The sequence below is a fragment of the Chiloscyllium punctatum genome, chromosome 22 (genome assembly GCF_047496795.1).
Source record: "Chiloscyllium punctatum isolate Juve2018m chromosome 22, sChiPun1.3, whole genome shotgun sequence".
NCBI lineage: Eukaryota > Metazoa > Chordata > Chondrichthyes > Orectolobiformes > Hemiscylliidae > Chiloscyllium > Chiloscyllium punctatum.
The window spans coordinates 38,064,818-38,078,098 of NC_092760.1; the positions used below are offsets into that span (position 1 = coordinate 38,064,818).

The following is a 13,281-nucleotide window of genomic DNA, read 5'->3' on the forward strand; positions in this document are numbered from 1 at the left end:
TTCAGTGTGAAAGAACAAGCCGATATATTGAGGATCACTATTACCCATAAATGTCTAATTAAGATACACACTTGATGTATGCAAAAGCTTTGGTGGTTAGCAACATAGAAGTTTCCTTGACTGTTTCAATGAAGTTGAAAACATTCTCAGGCAACAAGGGTGGCACAATACGTCACTACCTTCCTGTTAAAACAAGTATAAGCTTGGCCAGACACACAACTGCAAATGCCGAAGAGAATAAGGCAGAGTTAGCGAGGTTTGAGAAGATTTGTAGCTCAGGTTGAGGTTCTGGATTTGGTTTGCTCGTTGAGCTGGAAGATTCATGTTCAGACATTTCGTCACCATACTGGATAACCTCTTCAGTGAGCCTCCGGATGAAGCATTGCTAATGATTCCTGCTTTCTATTTATATGTTTGGGTTTCTTTGGGTTGGGATGTCATTTCCTGTGGTGACATAATTTCCTATGTTGATGTCATTTCCTGTGCTTTTTCTCAGGGTGTGGTAAATGTTTGTTAATAGAGTTCCGATTGAAATGCATGCTTCCAGGAATTCTCGGCATGTTTCTGTTTGTTTGGCACGAGAATTCCAATTCTGTCTTGTGGTTGTCTCCACCACACACTGGCTGTGCATTCCAGATCCTAATTAACCATTGTATGAAAACAATTTTCCTCATGTTGCCAATTCCCCTAAACCTGTTCCTCTTGTTTTTATCCTTCCAACAATGGGAATGGTTTCTCCCTACATACTCCATGTGGAGCCCTCATGTTTTGAACATGTTTATCAAGTAACCTCTCAACCTTGTCTGTCACGAAGATCAACTCCCACTACTCCTATCTTAGTACATAGCTGAAGTTCCCAATAAGTGGAACAATTCTCATGAATCTTTGCAAAACTCTATCTAATATTTCACATCATTCCAGCTGAGAATAACATGCAATTGCAATGTACCTTCCTTGGTATTGTACTCTATGCCACTGTTGTTAATCCCAGAATGATCAAACATATAACATCGAACATTACAGCGCAGAACATGTCCTTCGGCCCTCGATGTTGTGCCGAACTGCGAAATTAATCTGATGCCCCTCTAATATCCTCCCCATGTCTGTGTGGGTTTCCTCCGGGTGCTCCAGTTTCCTCCCACAGTCTAAAGATGTGAAGGTCAGGTGAATTGGCCATGCTAAGTTGCCCATAGTGTTACGTGCATTAGTCAGTGGTAAATGTAGGGGAATGGGTTTAGGTGGGTTGCTCTTTGGGGGGTCGGTGTGGACTTGTTGGGCCGAAGGGCCTGTTTCCACACTGTAGGGAATCTAATGTAATCTAACCTACACCATTCCATTATTATCCATACGTATGTCCAATGCCCATTTAAATGCCCTCAAAGTCAGCAAGTCTACTCCTGTTGCAGACAGGCTGTTCCACGCCCCTACTACTCTGAGTAAAGAAACTACCCCTGATATCTGTCCTAAATCTACTACCTCTCAATCTAAAGCTACGTCCCCTCATGTTAGCTTTCACCATCTGAGGAAAAAGGCTCTCACTGTTCATCTTATCTAACCTTCTGATTATCTTAAATGTCTTGATTAAGTCACCTCTCAACCTTCCTCTCTCCGACAAAAACAGCCTCTGTTCCCTCAGCCATTCCTCATAAAACCTTCCTTCCAACCAGGCAGCATCCTAGTAAATCTCCTCTGAACCCTTTCCAAAGCTTCCAAATCCTTCCTATAATGCAGTGACCAGAACTGCATGCAGTACTCCAGGTGCAGCCTTACCAGTGTCTGGTACAGCTGAAGCTTGACCTCGTGGCTTCGAAACTCTAGGCCCTACCAATAAATGCCAACACACCATATGTCGTCTTAACAACCCTAGCAACCAGGGTGGCAACTTTCAGGGATTTATGCACCTGGACACAGGCATCTCTCTGTTCATCTACACTGCTAAGAATTTTATCATTAGCCCATTTTCTGCATTCCTATGAACTGAACTACCTCACACTTTTCCACATTAACCTCCATTTGCCACTTCTCAGCCCAGCTCTACATCTTATCTATGTCCCTCTGTAACCCACAACATTCTTCAGCACTATATACCACTCTGCCTACCTTAGTGTCATCTGCAAATTTACTAACCATCCTTTTAAGCCATCCTGCAGATCATTTATAAAAATGACAAACAGCATTGGCCCCAAAACAGATCTTTGCAGCACACCACTGGTAAACTGAGCTCCAGGATAAACCTTTCCCATCCACTACCATCTTTGTCTTCTTTCAGCTAGCCAATTTCTGATGCAAACCACTAAATCACTTTCAATCCTGAAACTTTGTGTTTTATGCAATAGCTTACCATGGGGAAGCTTAACAAACACCTTACTGAAGTCCATATACACCACATCAACAGCCTTACTTTCATCTACCAGTTTTGTCACTTTCTGGAAGAACTCAATAAGGTTAGTGAGACATGACCTATCCTTCTCAAAACCGTGTTGACTATCCCTAATTAAATTATTCTTTTCCAGATGATTATAAATCCTATCTCTCATAACCTTTTTCAACACCTTGCCCATAACCAAAGTAATGCTCAGTGGCGTTGAAAAACGTGGTGCTGAAAAAACACAGCAGGCCAGAAGCCTTCTTCGTCCTGAAGAAGGGCTTATGCCCGAAACGTTGATTCTCCTGCTTCTCGGATGCTGCCTGGCCTGTTGTGTTTTTCCAGCACCACATTTTTCAGCTCTGGTCTCCAGCATCTGCAGTCCTCACTTTCTCCTAAGGCTCACTGGCCTATAGTTACCAGGGTTATCCCGACTCCCCTTCTTAAACAAGGGAACGACAATAGCTATCCTCCAGTCTTCTGGCACTACACCTGTCGACAATGATGATGCCAAGCTTGAAGCCAAAGGCTCTGCAATCTCCTCCTTGGCTTCCCAGAGAATCCAAGGATAAATCCCATCCGGCCCCAGGGTCTTATCTATTTTCAGATCTTCCAAAATTGCTAAAGCCTCCTCTTTGTAAACCTCAATCCCATCTAATCTTGTAGCCTGTACCTCCGTATTCTCACAAACATTGCCCTTTTCCAATGTGAATACTGACAAAAAGTATTCATTAAGCATTTCCCCTATGTCTTCAGATTCCACACACAACTTTCCACTACTATCTTTGATTGGCCTTAATCCTTTCCCTGTCATTCTTTTATTCCTGATATACTTATAGAAGGGCCTAGTGTTTTCCTTGATCCTATCCGCCAACAACTTCTCATCTCCCCTCCTGTCTCTTCTTAGCCCTCTTTTTGAGATCTTTTCTGGCTAACTTATAACTCTCAAGCCCGCTAAATGAGCCTTCATGCCTCATCCTCACATAAGCCTTCGTCTTCCTCTTAACAATAGCTTCAACTTCTTTAGGAAATCATGGCTCCCTCTCTCAACAACTACCTCCCTGCCTGATAGATATATACTTATCAAGGACCCACAGTATCTATTCCTTGAATAAGCTCTACATTTCAAGAGTGTCCATTCCCTGCAGTTTCTTTCCCCATCCTTTGCATCCTAAATCTTGCCAAATTGCATCATTTATACCCCAGTTATACCTTTTTTCCTGCAGTACATACCTATCAATGCCCACTGCTATTGTGAACATAACCAAATTGTGGCCACTATCACCAAAGTACTCACCTACCTCCATATTTAACACCTGCCTGGGTTCATTCCCCAGTACCAAATCCAATATGGCATCACCTCCTTGTTGGCCTGTCTACACACTGTATCAAAAAACCCTCCTGCACACATTGAACAAAAACTGGCCCATCTAAACTACATGAATATAGTGTCTCCAATCAATATTGGGGAAGTTAAAGTCCCCCATTACAACTCACCTGTTACTCTCGCTCCTATCAAGAATCGTCTTTGTTATCCTTTCCTCTATGTTCCTGGAACAATTCAGAGGCCTATAGAAAACTCCCAACAGGGTGACCTCTCCTTTCCTGTTTCTAACCTCAGCCCAAACTATCTCAGTGGATGAGTCCTCACACGTTGTTTCAGCTGCTGTAATACTACCCTTGATTAACATTGCCACACCCCTGCCTCTTTTACCATCTTCTCTGTTCTTGCTGAAACATCAAAATCCCAGTAACGATTCCTGTCCCTCCTCTAGCCATGTCTCTGAAATGGCCACAACATCAAAATCCCAGGTACCAGCCCATGCTGTGAGTTCACCCACCTTATTTCGGATGATCCTGGCATTGAAGTACGCACATTTCAAACCAACATCCTGTGTGTCGGTGTCCTCTTGCGACCTTGCAAATCTATCCCTGACCTCGCTACCCTTAACCTCCTGGACACTGGAACTACAATTCAGGATCTCATCCCCCCTGCTGCATTAGTTTTAAATCCTCAGGATATTGGTACCCGTCTGGTTCAGCTGAAGTCCATCCTGTTAGTAGAGGTTTCACCTTCCCCAGAAAGAGCTTCAGTTATCCAAGAATCCAAAACCCTCCCTCCTGCACTATCCCTGCAGCCATGTGTTCAGCCCCGTGCTCTCCCTGTTCCTCACTTCACTAGCACATGGCACAAGCAACAAACCAGAGATAACAACTCTGTTTGTTCTAGCTCCAAGCTTCCACCTGAGTTCCCTGAATTTTTGCCTTCGATCCCCACCTTTCTTCCTACCTATTTCATTGGTGCCTATGTGGACCACGACTTGAGGCTGCTCCCCCTCTCCCTCAAGGATCCTGAAAACACCATCAGAGACATCACGAACCCTGGCGCCTGGGAGGCAGCACACCAATCCTGAGTCTCTCTCGTTCCCACAAAACCTCCAGATCTATCCTTGATTAACTCTGCCATCAACATCTCCTGCCATCTTCAATGAGGTGTGCAGGTGTCTTTGCTCCTGTGCTCCCTTTAGAATTGTACTCTTTGCTTTATATTGTGTCCTTGCATTCTTCCGACCAAACTTGATCACTTCACACTTCTCTGCATTAAATTTCATCAGTTAGTTGTCCACACATTTCATCAATCTATCTACTTTCTTTTCAAAGTTCTATCTCCTCATGGTTTATAAATATCTGAGTTTTACATCATTTTCTAAATATTAATGTTGTACATCAAGGTCTGTGTTGTTCAGATATGTTAGAGGATCAGACATTTTAACACCAACTCTGGGAGGGAATTCCACCATAAAACTCCATTCAGTCTATAAAACAATCATCCAGTGCTACTCTTAGTCTCTTGGCACTCCACTAATTTTGTGTCCATTTTGCTTGTGTCCCTTTTCATAGAATCCGACACATTGTGAAAACAGGCCATTCAATCCAACAATTTCACACCAACCCTCCGAAGAACATTCCAACCAGATCCATCCCCCGCCCACCCCATAACCCTGCATTTCCAGTGGCTAATACACCTAACCCACACATCCCTGAACACTACGGGGAATTTAGCAAGGCCCATCCACCTAACTTGCACAACTTTGGACTGTGGGAGGAAACCGGAGCATCCAGGTATATAAAGTAAAGAGTACAATTCTAAAGGGAGCAGAAACCATAACCTCTATTGTTCACGAGCCTGTTGTACAGATCTACCTGGATCTCCTTTTGGAAATCCATGTACACTGCATGAAGAGCAATACTCTCAACAATCTCATCAAAAAAGTTAAATAAACATGGTTTTCCCTTCAGAATCCTTGCTGTTTTTCCTTAATTTGTTCTTATTTGCCCAAATGACTATTGATGTTTTCCCAAAAATTCCCACTACTGAAGTTAAACTGACAAGCCTAAAATGGATGGACTTAGCTTTGTATCTATTGTTTTTAAAGGACTGTGGTATTTACATTTCTCCAGTCCCTCTAACTAAGGAATGACTTCCGAATTTGAGGGATACTGGAAAATCCCGCCGTTGCCTCTGCAATTTCCATTGGCTCTCTCTTCCATATTCTTGAATGCATCTGATCTGATCCTCATGTCTTACCAGCTTTAACTACAGGTAGCCAACTGTATGCCATTACCTTGTCAATTTTAAAACCTTCAAGTATTTGAACTACCTTCTCTTTCACAATAACTTAACAGTATTTTCTGTTTGGTAAAGATAGATGCAAAGTATTCATTTTAGTTCTCCAGCTATGTCCCTGCCTGAATGGGTAAATCATCCTTTTGGTCTCTCATCAGCCCAGCTCCACTCATCACACTCTTACTATTTACTTGCACTGTTAAAACAAAAATAGAGGAATGAATAATATCTTTCCTTATCCCACTCCTCCACTTGTCACAACTAACTTTGAATTAAAAAGGGTGGTGATATTTTCGATTTTTACAGCTCAGTATTAGAAAAGAGTCCATCAGAATCCCTCAGTAACAGCAATAAGTGTTTATTACAAAGATGTAAGGACCATTGGTGAAATTGGAGGAATGAGATAAGGAAAGACATTGATTCATTCCTCTATTTTTGTTGTAACAGTGCAGGTTAATAGTAAGAGTGTGGTGAGAGGAGTTGGGCTGATTAATGACCAAAGAGGTGATTTACCCATCCAGGCAGGGATGTAGCCAGAGAACTAAATGAATGCTTAACAGTGCACATGTGTATTTTATATAGGCTGTGTCTCACTCTTTCCCCACCACTTCACAAAGCATTCACATTGCGCATGTAGAGGTTCGACAATGACTGACTTATTCATGTACCAAGATACAATGAAAAGTGTTGTTTTGCATGCCATGCAGCCAGATCATACCATACAAAGTACATCAGATTGGCAAAACAGAGTGCAGAATTGAGTGCGACAGCCGCAGAGAGGGAGATCAGAATTAGCATTTGCGATGTCCAATCAAAAGCCTTGGGCAGAGCAGTTGCCAAACCACATTGTGATACACCCAAATAAGATGCTTTCTATGGTGCATCTGTACAAATTTGTAAGAGTCTTTATGGCCATGTCGTATCTCCTGAGGAAGTAGAGACATTTGTTGTGCTTTCATGACTGTCACGTCGATGTGGGTGGACCAGTACACATTGTTATGATCATCGCTCCCAGGAACTTGATGGTCTCGACCATCTCCAACTCAGCAGCATTGTAGACAGGGGCGTGCCCTTCACACCTCCTCTTCCTGAAGTCGATAACCACCTCTTTTATTTTGATGGAGAGATTGTTATCTTTAAATCATGCCCCTAAGCACTCCAATCTCTTACCTGTGTTTTGTCTCGCCATTGTTTGAGATCCAACGTAAGATGGTGATGTCGTCAGCAAACTTGTAAATGGAGTTATGGCAGAATTTGGCTACACAGTCATGAGTGTATATGAAGTATAGTAAGGGGCTGAGCACACAGCCTTGTTGGGCACGAGTGTTCAGGATAACGGTGGTGGAGACATTGTCACCTATTCTTACTGATTGCGGTCTATGGGTCAGGAAGTCAAGGATCCAGTTACAGAGGGGGGACCCAAGGCCTGGGTCTCAAAGTTTAGAGATGAGTTTGCTTGGAATTATGGTGTTGAGGGTGGAACTGGAGTAAGTAGTTTGGAGTCTGAAGCAGGTATACTTGTTATCCAGATGTGCCAGGGATGAGTTTAGGGTCAGAGAGATGGCGTCTGCTGCGAGCCTGTTGCATTGGTAGGTGAATTGTAGAGGATCAAGACAATCTGGTTGGCTGAAGTTTATGCGAACCGTAACTATCCCCTCAAAGCACTTGATAATTATGGAGGTCAGAGCCACTGGGCAATGCACGTGTTGTGAAACACTCTGCCTGTGAAAGCCGGGACAACACCCAAAAAGGTGCAACATAACTGAGTGGATGGGACAGAAAGACTTCACTGGCAAGGGCTATTTTCCCTGGTGCATCAGAGGCTGAGAGGTCTCCTTATTGAGATTTATAATATCATAAGGGACATGACTATGCTGAAGAGGCAAGGTCTTTTCCTATGGATGGAGAAGTCCAAAACTAGAAGGCATAGCTTTAAAGTAAGAGGGAGACCATATATAAAAGGGACCTAAGGGGCAACTTTTTCACAGCTGATTGTGCACATATGAATGAGCTGCCAGAGGAAGTGCTATGATTACAGCACTTAAAAGATATCTGGATAGGTGTGTGAATAGGAAGGGTTTAGAGGGATATGGGCCAAATGCTGGGAAATGGGACAAGATTGATTTAGGATGTCTGGTTGGCGTAGACCAGTTGGACCGAAGGGTGTATTTCCATGCTGTACATCCCTATGTCTGTATGACTCTATTATCTACCTGACGTCTTTAACAAGCAGACCTTTTTGTTATTCAACTTAATTTCAATCTCATTTATCATGCGGTGGCCTCTGGATTTATTTGCCCCAGTTTTCATCTTTGTGGAAATATACCCTGACTGTCTGTGAACGATCTCTTACTTACATTAAAATAGAGCCACTACATGACTTACATCGGCTAGTCCCAGCCTGGAATGGACATCCCTGGGTCTGCTTTTTGTTTCTTTTATATCCAGAAGTGTTCTTACACACAACTGCATGTTTCTTTTTGCCCATCACCCAATCACTGCGACCCGGGTCTGCTTGATTTATTTCCTAATCGACCTGTTCAACAATGTTATGAGCAGGTAGGGCTTGAATTTAGGCCTCCTGTCCCAGAGGTAGAAACACTACCGCTGCAACACAACTCTGAGGCTGCTTTGTCTTTGTCTTCTCAGTACAAGAAGTGGGTTTCCCATCACCAAATCACCGTGACTTTTGTTTTTTTAACCATTAATCATCACCAATAAATCGCCCATTAAAAATATACATGCAAAGCTCATTACACAATGCACACTATCAAAGGTGAGGGCGATGTAGGGAGAATGGTAAGGGGCTAAATCACTGAATCCACTTTCTTTCTTCGAAGTCTGCTCTACAGTTATTTTAATCAGTGTGTCTGGATGGGCTTTGACTCAACACCGGGGCAGGTGCAACTTGAATCTGAACCCTCTGCCCCAGAGGTAGAGACGCTGCCACTGCACCACAAGTCTGCTTTATTTTTCTCATATACTCAGAAATGCTATTATGCCCAATTGAGTGAATTTCCCACAACTAAAATCGCTGTGATTTTCTCCTTGTGTTTTTTTAAAACTAGAGCATTAGATTGAAGGTCTAAAAGTCCCTGGTTCAATCCCGGGTTTCAGCAGAGAGACGTTTCCTGACAGCTCCAGCCTTGTTTTTTAAAAAGCCATTCTAAATTAGAGGAAAACCAATTTTGATGGTCTTAGACAAGAACTGTCAAAGGTTGATTGGGAGCAGATGTTCACAGCTGGAAAATGGGAACCTTCAAAAATGAGATAACGAGAGTCCAGAGACAGTATATTCCTGTTAGGGTGAAAGACTAGGCTAGTAGGTAGGGAATGCTGGATGACTAGAGAAACTAAGGTTTTGGTTAAGAAAAAAAAGGAAGCATATGTCGGGTATAGACATCAAGTAAATCCTAAGAGTATAAAGGCGGTAGGAGTATACTTAAGAGGGAAATCAGGAGAGCATAAAAAGGGGACATAAGATTGCTTTGGCAAATGGGGTCAGGAGAATCCAAAGGTATAGTGTAAATATATTAAGGGGCAAAAGGGTAACAATGGAGGGAATAGGGCCCCTCAAAGATCAGCAAGGCAGCCTCTGTGTGGAACCACAGGAGATAGGGAAGATACTAAATGAGTATTTTGCATCATTGCTTACTGTGGAAAAGGACATGGAAGATATAGAATGTGGGGAAATAGATGTTGATATCTTGAAAAATGTTCAAATTACAAAGGAGGTGGTGCTGGATGCAAAAAAGGTGGATAAATCCCCAGGACCTGATCAGGTGTACCCTAGAACACTATGGGAAGCTCAGTGATTGCTGGACCCCTTGCTGAGATATTTTTATCATCGATAGTCACAGGGGAGATGCTGGATGACTGGAGGTTGGCTAACATGGCGCCACTATTTAAGAAAGGTGGTAAGGAAAAGCCAAGAAACTATTGATCGGTCAGCCTGACATCGGTGGTGGGCAAGTTGTTGGAGGGAATCCTGAGGGACAGGATGTACATGTATTTGGAAAGGCAAGGACGGATTAGGGATAGTCAACATGGCGTTGTGCGTGGGAAATCATGTCTTTCAAACTTGATTGAGTTTTTTGAAGAAGTAACGAAGAAAATTGATGAGGGTAGAGTGGTAGACATGATCTGTATGGACTTCAGTCAGGTGTTCGACAAGGTTCCCCATGGTAGACTGGTTAGCAAGGTTAGATTTCATGGAATACAGGGGCAACTAGCCATTTGGATACAGAACTGGCTAAAAAGTAGAAGATAGAGGTTTTTCAGACTGGAGGCCTGTGACCAGTGGTTTGCCACAAGGATCAGTGCTTGGTCCACTGTTTTTTATCATTTATATAAATTATTTGAATGTGTATAGTTAGTATGTTTGGAGATCACACCAAAATTGGAGGTGTAGTGGATGGTGATGAAGGTTACCCCAGAGTACAACAGAATCTTAATCAGATGGGCCAATGGGCTGAGGAGTGGCAGATGAAGTTTAATTTAGATAAATGTGAGGTGCTGTATTTTGGAAAGGCAAATCAGAGCAGGACTTATATATCTAATGGTAAGGTCCTGGGGAGTGTCACTGAACAAAGAGAGCTTGGAGTGAAGGTTCATAGTTCCTTGAAAGTGGAGTCACAGGTAGATAGGATAGTGAAGAAGGTGTTTGTTATGCTTTTCTTTATTGGACAGAGCAATGAGTATAGGAGTTGGGAGGTCATGTTGTGGCTCTACAGGATGTTGGTTAGACCACTGTTGGAATATTGCTTGCAACTCTGTACTCCTTCCTATCGGAAGGATGTTGTGAAACTTGAAAGGGTTCAGAAAAGATTTACAAGGATGTTGCCAGGGTTGGAGAATTTGAGCTATAGGGAATGGCTGAACAGGCTGGGGCTGTTTTCCCTGCAGTGTCAAAGGCTGAGGGGTGACCTTATAGAGGTTTATAAAATCATGAGGGGCATTGAAAGGGTTAGTCAGCAAGGTCTTTTCACTGGGGTAGGGGAGTCCAGAACGAGAGGTCTGGACTCTCATACTAAACCCTAAGGTTAGTATGAGAGGGGAAAAATTTTTAAAAGGGACCTAATTGGCAACTTTTTCACTCAGAGGGTAGAGCGTGAATGGAATGAGTTGTCAGAGGAAGTGTTGGAGGCTAGTACAATTACAACATTTGAAAGGCATCTGGGTGGGTATACGAATAGAGGTAAAAACAATAACTGCAGATGCTGGAAACCAGATTCTGGATTAGTGGTGCTGGAAGAGCACAGCAGTTCAGGCAGAATCCAAGTAGCTTCGAAATCGACATTTCGGGCAAAAGCCCTTCATCAGGAATAAAGGGTATACGAATCGGAAGAGTTTAGAGGAAAATGGGCCAAGTGCTGGCAAATGGGACTAGATCAGGTCAGGGTATCTGGTTGGCATGGATGAGTTGGACTAAAGGGTCTGTTTCTGTGCTGTATATCTCTATGACTCTGTACTAACCACCACCAGTTTAAAAAAAAACATTTGTCAATTCAGTATTCGTATGCAAAGCCTGTTAAGGGAAATACAAGCCATCAAAAGTGAGGGGGAGGTTGGGGAAGAGGGATGGGTCTAAGTCAAAATAGAGTTGGAGGGGGAAATAAAACTCTGCATTCCCTGGTGCCTACATCTCTCTAAAGGCTTTGAGAGCATTGGTGGACACTGTGTTCCCTCTCCAAAGACACCTGGGCACGGATGTAAACAGGTCTGTTTTGTAAAAGGCTCAAGTGGCAAGTGCCTGCTGGGTAGGCCATTGCCTGTTCCAAGGAAATTCATAAACTTCATCGGGAAATTAATTCGTGATTCCCCATGGGCCTTACAGGGATTATCGCAAGAACAAAAAGGCGAATTGTTTAATCTATAAATCTGTTCAGAAAAAAGGTAATTTGTGCAGATAGCTGCAATACAATAGTTTTAAAAAGAACATTGGACCATATTATGTTGTCATACATGAGTGATTTTGTGTATTATAAAAATTATGTAGCTTATGTAATTCCTCCCAAAACATTTTTAAGGACATTTCCTCTTCAGAATGGTCCTTGTTCTTTTCTGAAGGTTTTGGAAATCACAAAGTATATTTTGGGTCCTTGTTCTTCAACCTATATACAAAGGTTTCTTTAAGTTTCTGATCATACTGAGAAACTTGGATGCTATTGATCACCAGTAGTAATTTTCCATAATGGCTTGTATAAAATTAGAAACAGGACTGGAGGTGGTAAAGGATGATCAAAAAGCCTGTTAAGAGGCTTGAGCTGTTGGAGCGATAAAACACAAGTGAAGGAATTAGTTGAATAAAGTCAGATGTGATAATAGTTTTACTTAGGAATAATTTATGTCTTAGCTTTTCCTATGAGTGAATGAAAACAACATTTTAAGACGGCGTTTTAGATGATTCAATGAAATAAAGTTGATAATGCTTTGCTTGTTAATGGAGTGAAATAGATGAGTCAAGTGGCTTGCCTTATTTTGCTTGTTCTTTTGCTTTTAAGGTTTATTTTTCTTTTCACTTCAGGTAGAAGTCCTGATTCAGCAGCTCTTGAAACAGTGTATAGTTCTGTCAGTTCAACTTACGTAACTCAAGTTATCAGTATTACTAATACAGCTCTGATAACTAGGGGACCTGCTTTGTCTGCTCCCATCACTGTCGATGTAGGCAACAATGCTAAAAGTCATGGATATGTTAATCAAGAGTTGACTCCTTTAACCGCATACCGGTAAGTTCTGCAATAATACATGTTTAATAAATTAATGGAAAGAAATAGCATTGTTCTGAAATACAATGTGATAATTGTCTCTTAGATCCGAAATAGTATTGAAAAATTGCTCCTTTCAGAGATGACTTTTTTCTGCCCTACTCAATTAGGTAGATACGAGACCATTATTTGCCTTCCCACCTGTTTAGGAAGAGATGGAATGCAATTTACTTGCCCAATCAGGACATTATTCACAAACAGCAGAAGAAAGTTTGATGTTCGGTTGAAGTAGTGTTATCTAATTTCTTAGAAGTGCGATTACATGCATGAGAACAGGAGAAATAATATCTCAATACAGCATGTTGTACACAAGGGTTATGAAAATGGCTGAAGCATTTTAACTATTGGTCTGATAATTCAGGAAGTCTTTTCGTAAAGAGTCTTATGTAGAGTCCCTACCTGTGGGCTAGAGTTGTCTCAAAATCCTAAACCAGAATTTGTTGGCCATGGAATTTCCATTTCTAACGTGTCTAAACTGGTTGATTGTCTGTCTGCTTGTAAATTACTTCATTATGTCTGGT

At 42.1% G+C, this 13,281-nt stretch overlaps 1 protein-coding gene across 1 annotated transcript in view; it reads left to right on the forward strand.

The window, feature by feature from the left end:
* Positions 1–13,281, forward strand: part of ptprja (protein tyrosine phosphatase receptor type Ja) — a 213,651-nt gene that overhangs the window by 156,173 nt on the left and 44,197 nt on the right. The window contains exon 27 of the mRNA XM_072592047.1: positions 12,520–12,721. Within this exon, the coding sequence (XP_072448148.1) occupies positions 12,520–12,721 (202 nt within the window). The remainder of the gene's footprint in view (positions 1–12,519; positions 12,722–13,281) is intronic.